Below are 18,290 nucleotides of genomic sequence, written 5' to 3'. Positions count from 1 at the left end.
TAGATATGCAGCGATATATAGATGTGGTATGGATTTAGTCAAATATGTTTTACTGTACTATGTATATAACTCACCCCCCACTGAGGGCAGTACACTGATGTAGGTCTTGTACAGCATAGGCAGTGCGTCGTGGCTGATGTGGAGGTGAGGAAGGTGTGGGATGAAGTCGTTTCCGACCAGAAATCCCATCAGAATCCAGTCGTCTATGATCCTCTCCAGATCATACTCAAAGTTAATCTCATTCTGGAAAACATAGGAAGATACAATCAGAACATTATGCATTGTGGCGCAATGGTATTTGAGTAATATGTCCTGAAACGCAATCATGGAAATGTATTTTCAAATCTATTCCAGAACTTGTAAATTGTGTGAAAGTTGTGTGAAACTTTGTACATTTTAACAGGTTTTGTTGTCCATAAAACAGAAATGTTGTGCTGTATGTTTGGCCAGAAATCAGGGGGTGCCATAACTTCCACAAACTTGAACGGAACACTTTGCTAATTTGGAGCCTAAATCATGTTGTTCTGATTAGGGATGTGTAAATGTGTCAAATGAAAATCGATTTGTATAATTCAATATTAACGATTAATCGTTTTGTTTTTAATGAACCCTACAAATAAAAAAAATCTTCCCCCAAGGGGTACCTAAGTCAAAAAAGTTTGGGAACCCCTGATGTAGATGATTAACAACTTTTACTCTTGAGCGTTAATAAGGGTCCATTTGGTGGTTACTAACTCCATCTTTCAAATGACATGAATAGCGAGGGGGGGGCGGAGCTTTGTGCCAGATCAGTCTCTATCCTTTTAATACTCTATGAGCTACACAGACACATCCCAGGCACACTTTGGTAGGCCTATAGCCCTGTCCTGTTTGGATGACAATATTGCCTTTCCAACAGATTAAAAAAAAAAAAAAAAAAAAACACTGATCGATTGTTGATTTTCATAATCGATTTCGGGTCCTATTAACGATAATCGTTTAATCGGACCCATCCCTAGTTCTGATACGAGGAGATCATAAATTGTGGCAGATAAATACCTTGTGTATATTGAGATTACAATGAAGTCAAACGACATTTCCACATTTTGAGGAGATACAATGGGATTTAGGGTCAAAAATGTGTTTTCGGTCGTAGGCCTTCGTCAAGCATACATGGACAGAGATTCAAAACACGAAATCTGTCCACAAGTGGTTCTTCTTCAACAATGTTTCTGTACAGTTCGCAGGGAAGTCCACTTGAGTAGCATGTGGATGACTCTCACCCTGAGGTCTGAGAACTCGTAGTCTATGTATTCCCTCATCAGAGACAGGTGCAGCAAGTGGAAGGTAGTCTCCTCTGGAGCCGTTATCCTACAAGAGATTGGAGAGCGTGGAGAAGAAACCAGAGCAATGTAGAAGAGAATATGAGCAGAGACAATGATGTTGAACATCCTCATGAGAAAACTAAGAAAATAAAAGCATAAAAGCTATGACTGACAACAACAACAACACTGACCTCTTCTGTGATTTCTTTCCACCTCCAAAGCGGACCTCTTCTCTAAGCAGGGAGAAGTGAGGCTCATGGCTGGTCAGACCTAACATGATCTACAAAAAGAGAAACTTAGCACAGTCCTTGGTCCACAGGATCTTAATTCTTTGGATGGCCGCTAGGTGGTAGCATAAGCACACCCAACCTGTGCCATCCGTCCACTCTCACTCTATGCTCCTCTGTTTAATTTCCGGGTTATCAGTGAGGTGGGGGCTGTTGTTGTGAGCACAGTGATCAGTAATATTAGCTCATACCCCTTAGCTCTCGTCAGAAGAAACGGTTACATGCCCGGCGTGATGCGAGACAAAGTCACAAATGATTTACAATCGTCGGGATGCGCGACGGCTAAACATGGACAGCGCTCGAAGCTTTAGAGATACAGGGCTTTTAAAATCAAGTTATATGGAGACTCAATGGAGCTGGATGGAAAAAGTCCCATAGCTGGTGGGGACGGAGGCGCACCATAGCAACCGGAGCAATGCTAAAAGGTAAATTGACGGCCGCCGCTATATGGAGTATACGGGGTGTACCAACATGTCCGTAGATGGCTGATGCCGTACCCTAGCCCAGGGGGTACGATTATATTCGTAGATAGCACAGAAATAATTAAAGTAAGTGTGCAGTTGCAGGGGCTCCACCGAAAAACGAGGGAATGTTTAAACACTCAAATCTACTCTTAAATCTATCTCAATGGCACATCATCTTTTCAAATAGGGGTACACAGCAAAATACATATCTTTTTTTGCGGCTTACGCCTTTTATTGGTTTTTTGAAGGGACAGACAGTAGGCTGACAGGAAACGGGAGAGAGATGGGGGGGATGACATGCAGTAAAGGCCGTGTCGGGCTCGGGAGTCGACCCCGCGGCACACTGCGACTGGATTACCAGTCGGGTGCCCAGACGGTTACGCCACCGCCTGGGCTCAAAGCCAGTTTTAAACAAATACTTAAAGTTAAACAGGTGGACATGTACACACAACCAGCAGACACATACTGCACAGCGTGCCATCACCACACAGAGTATTTCCTACCAGGTCAGCATCCAGCCCATAGAGGCAGTGGCGTGTGTTGGGGTCGTGATTCGGTTTGCCGTTCTCTGAGCGAATAAACTCCATGATCTTGTGTTCCCCCTCACCGGGCGTCTACAGGGGGGAAACAAAAACACATTAAGATGATGCATCACCCTCCATAATAGCACCACGACCAAGTTCCAACACTGGACCCATTAGGGCTACAAGTGCAAATATCGAGTGGTTTTCAACCAAGGTTCATGTTTTAGGTTGTTATTAGAGAAAGTAAAAGATGAGTGTTCATTTTTTTTCATTTAGGGATTTTAGCTGTTTTTGACAGGCATTCGAGCATGGGGCTAAATATGATTTATTTTACACAATATTATGGCGATTAATTTTTTTATTATTTACTATAGTCCTACTGGATCTACTGAATGTGAAGGTAGCCTACTGGTGGGAAGCCGCACTGTGCGTCATAGGCTCAATATGTCAGTTTGACACATTCAGTAGTAGATCTCGTGATCTTTTGTGGCCAGATGTAATTTTTTGGGATCTAGTAGGACTATATTAAATAATTTAAAAAAATATCGCTAGAAAGTTTTGTAAAATAATACATATTTAGCCCCATGCTCGAATTCCCCCGCCCCCCTGTCAACAACAGCTACAATCCCTAAAACGAAAGAAAGCAGCAAATGAAAAAAAATAACAACAATCATCTTTTACTTTCTCTAATAACAACCTAAAACATGAACCTTGGTTGAAAAAAACTAAAGTTGTACTTTAAGCCCTATGTTATAGGCTACTTTGTTATACAACAATGTCACATGAATATAGCCGATCTACAAGTTCATGACGATGAGTGACATGATGTATTGTGAGCTAACACTGAGCTTGTAAATCTGCTTTATATATTTTTTCCCCTAATTTAAATTCAGTGGCAAACGTTTTCAAGAAATCTGCTATTTTCTTTAAAACGTTTGCTACTGAATTTAAAAAAAGGGGAAAAATATTTAAAAACCTTCTTTTCATAGTGATTAGTTTGATGCGCCCCTAGATCCAGCGTCACCCTTCATAATGGTGCCACGATGAAGTTCCACACTGTAAAAACATCTGTTGTTAATAATGTACATGTACTGTATGTACAACACAGAGCGATACACACCTCATGACCAGACAGGAAGACTCTGACTCCCTGCCATGTTCTGTCAGTGGAGATCTTGTTGTGGACAAAGTATTTCAGCTGGTCCTGGAGTCTTGCCATGAAGTCCGTACCTTTGAAGTGGAGACACTTTGTATAACTTCTAGCCACTATAACGTCAGCACAGTTCTGGAGAATAACTTAATTTGTATAATACTGGGGTGAAACGTTGTAGTTGTATCACACTTGTATCTCTCATTCCTGAGTGAAGGAAGCATGGGCATGTATGGAAGATATCTGACCATACCAGGAGTGATGCAAACGGGACGTGTAAGGAACAGATTTGACCATACCAGGAGTGATGCAATTGGAGTCGAAGCGAGCCTCTGTGGGGAGCACCTCCCCTTTCTTTAGGGCTTCCTTGATTTTATCCTCCGCTTCTTTGGCCGACCTAAACACACATAATATTATGGGAGCCGTCATTCACATCTCGCAATCACAGTCACGAAGAATGTCCCTTTCTCCACCCTCATTTCCAATTCACTAAGATTGCATTTCCTAGCATACAGTGCTGTGGTCCTTCAATTATATCACAATATCTACGTTATCATCGCTATCGAGTGGAAACGTTTTATGTCCAAAACTGTTACATTTTAGAAAATGCATCAAATCTTGTGGTTGTTTGGTCACAAGTTCTTGTTAATACTTTTGACCTTTTTCAATATTTATAAACCCCGGTCACACTGACAAAAATGTCTTTCATTGATTATTACACTATTATTGGTCCAAGTCCTTCAAGCTTAGTCTGTTTTTAAAATTAAGAAAACTGAAAGAATGAAGGGAAATGTATTAATTATCTAAGCCAGGTTGGTTACGCTGTTTAATTTAAATTAGTCATCTAATTAAATATTGGTTTATGCTTTCACTTTGAGGTAGATATTCTAGTATAATACGCTTTGATTAAAGGTGAAAAGGAAACGTGTTCATAAACCTGGAAATAGGACGAATTTACTTTTAATGACTATTATTATCAATGATCACAGATCAAAGGAATTATTCAAAATGTGACATCATCGCTCCATACCTGAATCTCCTTCCTCTTTGCTGGTTCATCTTTGCCCTTGGTGCCACCCCATCCACAGCCATGAAGAAGACCTTGCGGGGCTTAATAATCCTGAAGAGCACTTCCAGGTAGTGGAAAATGTCTGCAAAGATTTTCTCCTCAGAGATGCGGAAGTGCACATCCTCATCATTAGGGTGGGAACACTGGTGGATGATTCCATTCATGTCCAGATATAGGTTGTCAAACTCAGGAATCTGAAAAGGGAGACACACAGGAGAGGATATAAAAGAAAAGTAACAATAAGTGATGGGGTGGATTAGGGTAAAAAAAAAACTATAATAAATGAAATGCATATTAATGGTTTGAATTCTGTTTGTGGTCACAGTGTAATTAATCATGCAGGGAAACGCAGAAATCCTTTAAGCTCTTTTGCCAACTACATCAGGATTCAAGAGTGTCAGGACAATGAGAAATGAAGTAACAGACTGTGATCTAAATGCACGCCGCCCACTACATAACAAATAATCGATCTACCCTTTGGATGACAAATCTTAAGCAATGTCACACTTGACTTAGAAAAAACAATATCATTTTCATTGACTCAAAGAGAAAAATATTTCAAGTGTCGATAGTTGAACGGATACAATGGGGTGTAATTAGAAATAAAAACATGGGACTTTACAAACCAGGGCTACAATGTACAGTATCATCACATAACAGAGGCAACGTGGAAGCATCACCAACCGAGCAACATCTGATACGAAGTCTACTGAGTGGAGTGGAGTGACATGATTTAATCTTTTATCCCACGATTTGTAACCCATTTTTCAACGTTGCCAACTGCTTAAACTGTAATCCTGGGCGTTACTCTCCCTCTGCCAACCTGGGGAGAGCCCCGAACTGAGCTCATGTTTCCTCCAATGCATGAGGAGTGAGCAGGTCGCTTACTGTGCCACCATGCCCCTTATATTTTATTACTTAATTATGTATTCATTCAAAACAACCTTTTTGAGGCATCGCTCAATACCACCGGTAAACAGTGATTTATTAACAAAAAAATCCATACCACTCCAGCCCTAGTGACATCTACTGATGTGACATCTTTGAAACAACAACTGAATGGACTGACATGTACAGATCTAGCAACTGAATGTAGAGACATCTACTTATGATGAAATCCTTTTCTGTTCTTTGACTATATAGTGTCTATTTGTACGTCTCTAAATGTTTTGATGAATTGAACATGGTGGACCCTCTTGTAAACAAGTGTAATGCTTAATTGGGTCGTCCACTCACAGTTAACAGTCTTTGTATTGAGTTTGTGCTTGAAATGTACTGTAATTCTGCAAACTGTTAATAAATATTTTAATCAATCAACAGTAACTGAATGTCAAGACATCTATGTAACATCAGCTGTATGGAGTGACATCTACAGATCTAACAGAGACTACTGATGCAACACCAAGTGAAACTAGTGACATCTACTGATGTAACATCAACTGCTCTTCCTGTAATTCTAACTGCAACCTTGTCCTCCAGGTCGCTGCAGTTCACCACACGGGGTCTCTATGACATGATGTATGATCCTTTTCAGTCAATCAATCAAAAGTCAGTTAAAGTATCAATCCTCATTAAACAGTTGAATGTGAATGTCAATGATCTATTCAAAACAGACTGAGCACTATACAGGCAAACTGCATTGGTTTGATTGTTGTTCAGAATGTTCCTGTCCAACAAAGCTCAAACAAACCAATGCCAAGAAGAAACAATGATAACTGAGAACCACGAAACACTTTATTTTGAGGTTCTTGACGGGGATTTGTTTTGGTACAGAACACAACACGTTATTGTTGAGATGTTGACATAAAACTAACGTTACCGCACTGTTCATGCGTCACTGCCACAGCAACACAACATTACGTGACATTAGATTTAAATACAGGCAACTGTGAATAATATGCTGCATGAAAACAGAGCTCAGTTCTGTATGTTTTGAAGGGACCAGTGACCAGTCCAGGCTGTGTATCTGTTACGTGGAACACAAGTCCTCGGCCCGCTATATTTAGCTTGGTTAGCAGCTAGGCTAAACCGGCTAAAGAGCTGCATAGCAATACGGCTAAACAGTTAGCATCCATGTCTTCTTACCTGGTGTTCCTTGACAACTTCACTGAGACAAGGGTATCGCTCCGAAATCCAACGGTAAAATTTCGGCACTCCCATCTTTACCACAAAGGCTCGCCCTTCAAAATGAATCAAATGAGTACAACAGTGAAGGGTAAATATGTCGGTAACATGAGAAGTTGCCTGTAGCCTCGGACTCGGGTTTTTGTTTCAGGTTGCGTTTCTTTGATTATTTCTGGTTGTTGTCCGTCACTAAAACATTCCGCCGGCAACCGGCGAGATCATACGACTGCTTCCGGAACACACTCCCATAAAGTTACGACATTGAGGGGGCAGAAACCGAGCGCTCGAACGCTGTTCATGCAGCCTGGAGCGGGACAAGCTGGAGTGTGAATTGTTTTCAACGAGGGCTTGATTGATTGATTGATTGATTGATTGAAATATTTATTAACAGTTTGTAGAATTACAGTACATTTTAAGAACAAACTCAATACAGAGACTGTCAACTGTGAGTGGACGACCCAATTAAGCATTACACTTGTTTACAACAGGGTCCACATTGTTCAATTCATCAAAACATTTAGAGACATACAAATAGACACTTCTATGTAGTCAAAGAACAGAACAGGAATTCATCATGTAGGAAGCAAAAAGGGAAAGGATACATATACAATGAGGGGAAAAGGGGATTCAGATTTTACAGAGGCCAGTTTCGAATTGCAGCCATCTGTAGGTGCCCTTTGAGAGCGGTTTTGAAGGAGTCGTTGATTTTTTCGACTCTGTCTGTGTCTCATAGGAGGGCTGTGGGCAGTTCAGAAACCCGTTCACCAGTGACATCATCATGTTTAGATTTTTATTATTGTGAGAGCGATGGGTTCCATTTTTGCATTGCAACTTTTCAGGACTAGAAAGCCTGCAGTTTGTATTAGCTTGGATTCCCCATCGATGATGTCACTGTTGGGCAAGTTTCTGAACTGCCCAGTGCCCACAGCCTTCCTATGAGACTGAGTAGAAAGAACATTTTATCATGATTATTAGTGAGGCCCTATTATATGAAGATAGGTTGAAAAGTTGTCCTTTAATAGATGGATTACGAATATCTTTACTATATATACTATACTATATCCCACAAACCAGTTTCTTTAATAAGTCTTATTTTAGATTTTGTTTTACACACCAATTAAATGACTGAATGTCAAGTCTCCACTCTACAGGTTTTCTTCAGAATATGTATGTATTATTTACTACGACTCTATGGCACATTAGGACTCCACTAGTAGGCTAGTACTAGTGGTTCTCAAATGTTTTATTTGCAAAGACCCCCTTAACTGAGTGTTCGAATGGAACAGGTCTATTTGGTTCGATTTGAACACTCTTTTAGAGTTACAGACCTGTTATGGTCATTCAGGGATATTATGTGTTTCTGGTAATGTTTTTTGTCCACCCATTTTTGTATGTCAGTGGCAAAAATGGAATGTTGACAAAAATGTCCACCATAAGCCAACATGTCGATGATCCCTGACTGTGCCTCTCCCCACATCATTAGCCTTTTCTTTACTCATGTGGATAAATACCTGTATCTCCTCACTAGCAGTTCCTTGGCTAACACATCCATTTCATTTCCACTCAATCGCCACATATGCTGGAACATATCAATTCCCCTTTGAATCAAATTATTTTGCACCTGAAACACACAGGTACATTAGTCTTCTCTACACAAAATTGCACAGAACACTATCAAAGTGAAACTGATAGTAAAATGTGTTCTCTTCTCTCCTGACTGGATGATATAGAGCAGCGGTTCCCAAACCTTTTTGGCCATGCACCCCCTGTTACGTCCTGACCTAGATGGCGCACCCCCCTACATGGAAATAAAAATGGCATAAGCTATACATTTCCTATATAACACATATATGAACCTGAATATGGCATATATATGCAGCATAGGCTATATTCTGCATATACTCTGCATAATGTTAATATATTTATTGTATAACCATAGCCTTTTCATGTTGTGCACCCCCTAGGAGGCGTGCACGCACCACAGTTTGGGAACCACTGATATAGAGGGTATGCGCATGCATAAAGTTTAACATCGTTTAGGACATCAGATAGGACTTTTCTGTTTGGATCTATGGTCTGTCAAGGCCAGAAAGTTTTTTTTTGCCACTTAGGTGTTCCCGCATAACTTCAGGTTATGTCACGTGTCACGGACCCATCTAAAAGTGTATTTTACTAAAGAGCTTGAGAGATGTTACTGAACAAAACAATCTATATACACCAATGTTTACTAAAAGTATAGAGCATTAACTTTTTCGTTTAACAAAATGCTTTTTTGTTTTAACCAAAACATATCACTTACAGCACCTTTAAGAAACAAACACAATTTAATGAGAAATGTATTGTACAAAACAAATAGTAGATAGTATACCATTTACTCTTTGTCGAGGCTTAAAAAGAAAGACGAAAACAAATACTCTATGCATCAGCTGTTATTGGTCATCCGTATATTTCAGCACCACAGAACTTTCTAGTCTTGTCTTTAGTGTTGGCACCAGGAGACACCTGTTCAATGTTCTCCTGGGACTCCATTTAAGACTGAGGCCGATTCTAAAAATGCCTTCTATATCCCGACGTAAGTTTTCTGAAAAACATTTATTCAAAAAATATACAAAAATGTTATGCTACTATATATTGTACATAACAAGAACCCCAAAAGGGGTTCCCGTCTTGAAGGGAACTACACCAAAAGGGGTCTACGTCCTAAATGGGTTAAGGCTGTGGAAGGAGGTAGACGGACAAAAAGTCCCTCCGTTGACCATTCTTTTGATTTTATTAACCTTTTGTTTGTATTATACCCTTGTTGTGCCAATCTCCTTTGCTGGAAAAGACAAATAAAATGTTCAAACATATGCGTTATTCAGCAACATTCAAAGTAATTTTGAATGGACTTTACAGGACTGAGGACAGCCATGTTGTTTTGCTTTCTGCTACGTCTCCCTCTGTCCTTACAGGTTTGAGCCCCACTTGCTGTCCTTTTCCCTGTCACCGATATGCTCTACAGTGGAGATATAACAGAATACCAAAGAATTCTGCGGTGGTAGACTGTGTAGTCTACAGTAACACAGTCTACCATCGCAGAATTCTTTGGTATTCTGTTATATCTCCAAGTGGTATCTTCTTTAGTCTGCTGAGTCAGAGGCTAAATCTCTGTTACTCCAACTTTCATCATTCTCATCAACATCGCATGACTTTATCTTCAATTTGTCTGAGACATCTGAGGTAATCAATGCATTAATTTGCGGCCTTCCTTTAGGTCTACCTGTTAACCTCTTCTTTCTGTTTACTGTTGCATGCAATCTCCTTTTCTTCTTTCCCCTCTTCATCAGAGATACACTATGCGTCTCTCGTACATCAACAGCATTGTTCTCCATTTCATTAATCTCATTTTTTTCAGCCTCAGACTGACTCATAGTTGTCTTCTCCGGGACTTGTTCATGATACAACTGGATGTGATTCTTCAGACTATTATTGTGATTAAACTTCTTATCACAATGCAGACACTGATAGGGTCTCTCTCCTGTGTGGGTGCGCATGTGGGATTTGAGGTGACCTGCCTGGCTGAATGATCGCTGACAAACCTCACATACAAACTGCTTTTCTCCTGTGTGCACAACAACATGTCTCTCCAATGCATTGCTATATGCAAACTCCATGTCACATATGTGACAGATGTACTGTTGGGGTCCTCTGTGATTCCGCAGGTGGTCACGACGGGCTTGGATCTTGGCAAACACCTCTGGGCAGTCCGGACATTGATAGGGCTTTTTTACACGAGGATGGCTCTTCTCGTGTGCAAGTTTACGTGGCCTTGTTTTGAAGGTTTTGAGGCAGAACTTGCACACATGCTTATAGCTTTCCGTGTGGATCCTGCCATGAACTTTTAGGTGATGCTCAGTGACAAATCTCTTGCCACACACATTACAAGCATAGTGCTTTATTTTGTTTTCACATGTGTGAGCTTTCTTCATGTTTTTCTGTATCAACTTTCCACATTCAGGACAGAGTTGGCGAGGTGCATCATCCTCTGCATCAATCTCATCTGTACCTGAATCACTGTCTGTAAACATGCTGTCTGTACCATTCTCCAGGGGATCCCAGTTGCTGTCTGAACTGTCCATAGGCACCATCACATCTTCATCTGGTAAGTCTTCAGGATTCTCTGCCTGTAAAATATAGAAGAAATAGATTAATCTCAAATTGGGTTCAGGTTTCTCATCATGATTTACAAAGCACTGGTCTCTGGTTTTCCGCAGAGCAAGAGAAGACTTCATAGACATTAGTGTCTGGGGATTTTCTGTGCGCTCTCCAGATAATATACAGTATAGCACATTTCTGTTTCCTGTAGTTCGAGAGATTTAATTCAGCCTCTACTAGTCCAGCATCTTCACAGTGACACTCCCACAATAACTTCAGAAAAAGCTGTAATATTTACAGACCCAATACAAGACTATTTATTATTTACATAATACAGGTTAAATCAAATGCTTAATGAACTGAAAACAAAAAAGAACCCTCCAAACACATATCTCTCTCTTCCCTGACCACTTGATACAGCCTGACAAGGTAACTAACAAGGTGATTGACATCAATTGGCAGAAAAGGAAAGCACAACATAGTTCTACAAGTTTAATTAATACACTTTCCCACTACAAATAGAGCTAACTTTTAGTGACCGTATATTATTCCAGCAGTGAAATGCTCTTCTCTCCCCTACACTAAGGGCCGATTCATACTCCTATTTTACCGCTGTTTCGGCGCTGTAGTGCTGAAATGATTTCGGCTCGTCAGAGATTTTCAGTAGCACTGAAGAGTTGACTTTAGGACGGTACCCGCCCCCCCCCTGAACCTCAAATGACGTCACATTGTAGGCTCTACAGAGCCGAACCGACTTTTATTCGGCTCTAAAATAGGAGTATGAATCGGCCCTAAGACTGAACGAGATATTGTCAGTATCAACATGTGCATTGTGCAATAATAATATTTATTTGTAAATCAAATTTAGTGTCATGGCCCATGGTTCGACCACAGCTTTTAGGGCAGGCTGACCTTCAACACTGATGTGAAACTCATCATGGACTTCCACGTTCCTGCGTGGCCACCGAAGCAGTCCCACTTGACATGCATCTTTCCACGAACGTAGTGAACATCTGTGCTGTAAATTGGACAGCCGCAGATTTGGCACCTCTTGAAGAGGGACAGAATGTTTGCTTCATACTTGTTTGCTTCATGGGCTGCTGTGAATGTCCGAGGCACATCGGGGGAGCAATCTGGTACAACATCGACCTGTAAAAATAAAACAAATTGAATGTAACCAGAACTTGGAAACAGCACAACATTGTTGTTATTTCTAACCATTCACTCTGATTTCTAGCATACAAGGCAAAGAACCTACTTTAGGGTATAGCAGGCCATGGCAATGGCCAACTAGCTGTTAGAGAGAAACTATATAACACATGGCACAGACAACCAATAAACACTATAGCCTTCAAACACTCCCCCTTGCTTTATAGTGACGGATGAATCAGCTCACCTCCGGTTCCAGACTTGTGGATGAAACCTCTGTCATGTTCATACTATCCACTTCTGGGAGCGTAGCCTAGTGAGATGTAAACAAAAGTTTAGTTTTAGTTACAGGCCAGGCTAACGTTTGTCCTTTAGCAACCCTTCTACATTAGGTTTGCTTTAGCTTGCTAATCAACTAATGAATCACTAGATCTAGTTTATTACCTCTACTATTATCTCTACTAGATTTATTCTTTGCAGGCACGGATTGGTATCCAAAAGTGTTTTTTAAATATAACTGTGACCCACTTCACCGATCTGCGTCCTTCACTGGAACGACGGAAATAACTGAATCCAAGAAACACAAAAAAATATGTTTTTGTTGTTTTTTCAATCTGTATTTTTACATATTTTAGTCATTTGAAACTTGCAGAGTTGCGGATGACGACAATCTCGTCATAATGCACTGGTCTCACTTTCTTTCCGAACTACATGTTGTCTTAGTCAGATAAGCCCCAAAGACAGTTCAGAGGGAGATTTAGAAGATTTTGTTCAACCTTGAACCAGACTCCACCCCATCACTGCCATCAGATTTGTATCATGGCAACCAGAGTCTGCACTCTGCATTCCATGGAGGAAGACGACTATTTGCACGTTAAGAGAAATACAGCAGGTCTATTTATTTGAAACCGAATATACACGAGGAACAGCTCCAGCGCAGGGACGAGGAGGAAGCCATGCGGGCAACAGCAGCTTCTTGAGCAGACGAGGAGCAGCAACCAACGCATCGGGGCAGATTTTTGGTGCCTTGACTCATGTAAGTAAATAAATATTGCTGCTGCCAACTTCACAAGTAAGTCACTATAACCTATACTGTATATGGTCTGCGTAATAAACACCATCAGATCCAGATTTTCATCTACAACGGCCCAACGAGAGAGTACTTTGGAATCCGGGAAGTCGAGGAGCTTTTGAAGAGCTATAACAGCTGAAACATAGATGCCTTGTATTTTTTTCATTCGTTTTGTAAATAAAATGATTCTTCACATTTTGGTTACAATATTCATTTGAACTTGAAGGCATTCATGAGCAATGTATTTAATTTAATTATTAAACAGTAATTCAACTTTTTCCAGACATATTCCCATTTGATACCATTTCCAGCTGTGGGACAGTGGGACTGTACTAATGTGAAGGGTCATTTTGAACCTTGATGTTCAAAAATATTAATCTACCGGTATTCACCATAAGAATGATCATAAGTCATAGGCATAGCCATCTGATAGTCATCATAGTCTCACTTGGCACCGAATTTCTTTTAGGTTTAACATATCAGTGTAAGAAGTCATAAGTCCATGTCCAGGACCATGATATAACAGTGAAGACTGTCCAAGTACAGAGTTCTTTGTTACTCATACATGTATGAGTAGCCTACCTGTGTTCGACTCCTTTTCGCTGGCGGAGGTTCCGCTGACTCGGCTTCGTCCAAGTTTATATTAGGAACGGAGGTATTCTGCAGGTATGCTGCAGGCTTTCTGCCTCTACCTCCCATGAGACGGTGCTTCATCTCGTCGCGTTCAAACTCCTCCGGTTTGAAGTGCAAACTACACACCCTCTCATTCTGTAGCTCCTTCTGTAGCTCCCCGATCGCTGTGTTTTCATTGTACTTCGGGTTCTTTATTGCTCTGACCCACTTTTTACAACGCTCTGGGTCCTTGACTGGAAAGCAGAACGAACTAACACCACCAGGGTGATTCCTCCTCTTCCAAACTGTACAATGTGGTACTGCACAACGGCACACTTGCAATGGCATGATTGCAGTAATGTCGCGAATTGTCTGATTGTAGATGTACCGGTATATCTGCTATTTTCAAAATATTGTTTTAATACCTTTTAGACATAACTAGTGAAACGGGACATTTTAAGATCTACGTTTGCGCCTCTTCGGTTTCTTCGTCCAAGTTGGAGACTAGAACAGCGGTACTTTCCCTCCATGAGCTGCCACGGCCGCGTAGAATCTCCTCCGTTTTCACAAACAGTACACAATCTGCTTTCGTAGCTTCTGCTTCTGTTGTTCTCGTTCAACTTCAGATTCTTTATTGCCAAAATCCACTTCTTGCAGCGCTCTGCATTCTTGACTGGAAAGGCAAAGGAACTAACTACCCCACGTTGGTTCTTTCCTCTGCGAGCCTGTACAGTTCTACAGTAACGTCGCAATAATACACAATGTAAAATACGTCGTCTTATATATACCGATGACACTTTTACTTCGTCAGTATAAGTATAACCCTTAAATACCCGGAACACGGAGCTTTAGTTTAGTGTGGTTTATTCTTATTCCTGAAGCAAATGCTACAATCTCTTTACTCAATTACATCCGGGTTTCCCATTCCCACAATGCACTGCAGCCCCAGCCGCCTACGGCAAGTACTATTGTGCCAAAATACAATAACAAGTCTGAAGCGCCACATTCGTTTTGCTGTGGACTAATGAAAACATAGAATACAATGTACATTTGTAATCATTTAAAATGTAAGTGCATGCACGTAAATAGTCATTTATATGCGGTATATAAAAAACGGCGGGCTCTAGCACTTGCTCCTGTTTTCTTTGCTGATTACATTGAAAATATATCAATACATTTGATTTGATTGTATTGTATTGTATTGTATTCTTATTCTTTTAAGTCAAGCTCAACAAAAAGAAAACAGACAAGTTTCGCAGTTATCAACATGTTTAACAGATAAATCGTTTGCACAAAAAAAAATAGTATATAGTATTTTGCTATCATTAATATGGAGACAAAATAAATGAGTCTTACATGGTATTATTGAACACCATATCTGGTATATTCCAAGTAAATCCCCCAAACAATCTTATGCACTTCTTTGAAGCTTTTTCTCTCTCTCTCTTCGGTTTTGTTTTAATACTCTTTTTGTTCCTATCTCAGACTGCTGGAACAGAGACACACATTCAAATATGTGTTTATGACTTCTTCAGCAACAGCTACCTTCCTCATCATCACCTTCTGTCATTACAGTTTTGAGCACCACATTTCTTTTGGTTCTCCCACCTGCTGGATCAAAATCAGAGTCACTGCTTTGCTCTTCACCCCCATAGATCTGTGCTCTTCCTTTAGATCTCCTGGAGGTCTTTTTCATTTTTTTGCCTCCCCTCTTCTCCTTTTCCTCATCTGCCGATTCTGAGGCTGAATCGCCATCACATGACTTTCTCTTCAATTTGTACGTGACATCTGAGGGAATCACTGCGTTTCTTTTAGGCCTTCCTTTGGGCCTACCAGTGTACCATTTATGCCCTTTCTTTGTACGCCCCTTCTTCTCTTCATCCTTCTTTTGCTCATCATCATCATCATCCCATTTGAATGAATGTTGGCACGCCTCACATACGAACTGCTTTTCTCCAGTCTGCACAACCACATGTCTCTCCAGTACACCGCTATATGGAAACTCCATGTTACATATGTGACAGATGAACAAAGCAGCATTGTTCTCCATTTCATTTGTCTCATCTAATTCAGCCTCAGACTCATTCCTTCTTGGCTTCTCCAGCTGCACTTTTATCCCAGGGTCAGGGACTTGTCCATGGTAACGCTGGATGTGACTCTTCAGGCTAACATTGTGATTAAAGCTCTTATCACAGTGCGGACACTGATAGGGTTTCTCTCCTGTGTGGACGCGCATATGGGATTTGAGATGGCTTGCCTGGCTGAATGACCGCTGACACACCTCACATGCAAACTGCTTTGCTCCTGTGTGCACCAACACATGTCTCTCCAATGCAGCATTATGTGGAAACTCCATGTTGCATGTGTGACAGATATACTTTAGGGGGTCTCTGTGAGCCAGCAGGTGCTTGTTGCGGTCTCTGCTTTTGACAAACACCTCTGGACAGTCAGGACATCCGTAGGGCTTCTTTACACGGGGATGGCTCTGCTCGTGTGTAAGTTTGTCTGGCCTCGTTTTGAAGGTTTTGAGGCAGAACATGCACTCGTGTTTGTAACCCTCCTTGTGGATCTTGCTGTGAGATGTAAGATGGTGCTCAGTGACAAATCTCTTGCCACAAACATTACAAGAATGGTGCTTGAATTTGTACTCACAAGTGTGAGTTTTCTGAATGTTGAAAAACTTTCCACATTCAGGACAGAGTTGCCGGAGTTTTAGGCCAACTGCTGTTCCATCCTCTTCATCAATCTCATTTGTACCTGAATCACCATTTGTACCCGAATCACTGTCTGTAATCTCGTTTTCTACACTGCGTTCCTTTGCCGGATCCCAATCACTGTCTGAATTGTTCTCAGACGCCATACTATTTTCTTCCTCATCTGAGAAATCACTTTCATCAGTAAAACCAACAACTTCAGCAGCAGCAGGACTCTCTGGACCATTGTTACAGCTGTGAGTATCACCCGAGGACACTACCTGTGAAAGATAGAGAAAATATGATTTCATCCAGTTTAAGTTTCTTATCAGCACTTGTCCCCTCATGTATGACCCCCCCCAGTGCACTCCATGGGGGACCAAGATGACCTGTTGCATGTATTATAGGATGACACATTCTATAACAGCGACCTTTTAATGACTTATGTGGCCATTGAGATTATATTTTCACATGTCAACTTAAGCAATGATGAAAGTAAATTTAACAGTAATGTATATTGCATTATAAAACACCTTATTTGGTGGGCTATGGGGATAAACGTAATAAAATGGGTCATTTTATTTACCTTGTATTCTCCTATCTCTGAGATACATTAACACTCAGGATTGATTAGTTTATATTAGATCTGCTACATGGTAATAACAATGTTATGCTCTGTATGTCATAGTGGTCAACTTACCTCTGAAACAGTCTCTAGCAGGAATGCAGTGGTCGTGCTTGTACTTGCTGTTAACACAGTTTCAGAGACTGGTGCAGTAGCGTTCTGATCAAGAAAACAGTAGTCCATTAGCACTTAGTTACAGTAAATCACATGATCTTTGTACTATCATTAAGGTGAATATTTGTCTACTTCACCTCATCTGTCCAGCTAGGTTCTTCGAGTGGTCCAGGAATTTCACTCGTTTCATATTCACCAGTACTGCTATATTGAGGGAATATTGAGGGATTTGCATCCGTTTGTAATGTTTTTTTCTCTGCTGTTCCCATTATCCTGGCCCTCATGCTTTTACAGAAGTCTTCCTCTCTGAAGTGCAAGCCGCAGACCCGCAGGTTTTTCAGCCTACTTGGTGGAGTGTACTCGTCATACTTGGGATGATTTATGCGCCTGAGCCATTCCCTGCAACGGTCAGCATCGTTTGTTGGGAAATGGTGAAAACTTACTACTCCACTCGCCGCCGATTTAGCGCCCTTACAGTTTGGCACTACACACCAAGCCACCATTTTTACCCTTACAACTATTAAAAATGACACGTATAAAACTCAGATAAAATGTTAAGGCACGGGTGATGAGTTCTTTCCATGGATGTGATTGAAGCTTTTCACGGAAGTCCTCTTCTATTTCATTTCCAACAGAGTAGGCGTATCTAATTGTATGACTGCCCCCACGTGTCCGTTTTTGGTATTGCACAAGTTTGGGACCCATACATTATAGATTTTAATCTAGGCTAGGGCCTCAAGATCATTTGTTCCCATAAGTATAGGACTTATGAACAAGCAGGCCCCATCTCAGTTCCGTGTGATGTGATGCCTCTTGGAACTATGACTGGTGGCCTTCTGTTGGCACTGTTTCTTTATTGTCTATGTACTGTCTGTGATCTGTTTGTTTGCATGTTTTATGTATATCCTGATGACTGCTGTGCACAAAACAAATTTCCGAAAGGACAAATAAAGTATCTATCTATCTATC

The 18,290-nt window shown here is 40.8% G+C and overlaps 3 protein-coding genes across 6 annotated transcripts in view; all 3 read right to left on the bottom strand.

Annotated features, from left to right (window-relative positions):
• The window catches only part of xrn1 (5'-3' exoribonuclease 1), a 40,019-nt gene extending 32,932 nt beyond the window's left edge, over window positions 1–7,087 (bottom strand). For all 3 annotated transcript variants that reach the window (XM_080777545.1, XM_080777547.1, XM_080777546.1), the window contains exons 1-8: window positions 6,884–7,087; window positions 4,760–4,992; window positions 4,029–4,126; window positions 3,700–3,809; window positions 2,559–2,669; window positions 1,496–1,584; window positions 1,263–1,350; window positions 75–243 (exon numbers count right to left, since the gene is read on the bottom strand). In XM_080777545.1, the coding sequence (XP_080633671.1) occupies window positions 75–243; window positions 1,263–1,350; window positions 1,496–1,584; window positions 2,559–2,669; window positions 3,700–3,809; window positions 4,029–4,126; window positions 4,760–4,992; window positions 6,884–6,958 (973 nt within the window). In that variant the 5' untranslated portion in view covers window positions 6,959–7,087. The remainder of the gene's footprint in view (window positions 1–74; window positions 244–1,262; window positions 1,351–1,495; window positions 1,585–2,558; window positions 2,670–3,699; window positions 3,810–4,028; window positions 4,127–4,759; window positions 4,993–6,883) is intronic.
• Window positions 7,088–10,035: 2,948 nt separating this feature from the next.
• LOC308325258 (uncharacterized protein) lies at window positions 10,036–14,856 on the bottom strand. Of its 2 annotated transcripts, none has more exons than XM_080777733.1 (4): window positions 13,860–14,856; window positions 12,453–12,518; window positions 11,969–12,205; window positions 10,036–11,085 (listed from the first exon to the last, which is right to left on the bottom strand). In XM_080777733.1, exons 1-4 carry the CDS (start codon window positions 14,235–14,237, stop codon window positions 10,042–10,044), a joined length of 1,725 nt encoding a protein of 574 aa, XP_080633859.1. In that variant the 5' UTR covers window positions 14,238–14,856; the 3' UTR covers window positions 10,036–10,041. The 2 variants fall into 2 exon arrangements, with proteins under 2 accessions (XP_080633859.1, XP_080633860.1); XM_080777734.1 differs by having other exon boundaries at window positions 12,138–12,205.
• A 101-nt stretch (window positions 14,857–14,957) lies between these two features.
• On the bottom strand, window positions 14,958–17,893 carry LOC308324966 (uncharacterized protein). Its single transcript, XM_080777321.1, has 3 exons — window positions 17,459–17,893; window positions 17,283–17,366; window positions 14,958–16,863 (listed from the first exon to the last, which is right to left on the bottom strand). The coding sequence occupies exons 1-3, from the start codon at window positions 17,822–17,824 to the stop codon at window positions 15,421–15,423; spliced, it is 1,893 nt and encodes a 630-aa protein (XP_080633447.1). The 5' UTR covers window positions 17,825–17,893; the 3' UTR covers window positions 14,958–15,420.
• Between the last annotated feature and the right edge of the window lie 397 nt (window positions 17,894–18,290).

This window comes from Protomyctophum bolini, assembly GCF_963924005.1.
Source record: "Protomyctophum bolini genome assembly, chromosome: 12".
In the NCBI taxonomy this organism is placed as follows: Eukaryota; Metazoa; Chordata; class Actinopteri; order Myctophiformes; family Myctophidae; genus Protomyctophum; species Protomyctophum bolini.
This window is presented reverse-complemented; position numbering and strand designations above follow the sequence as displayed.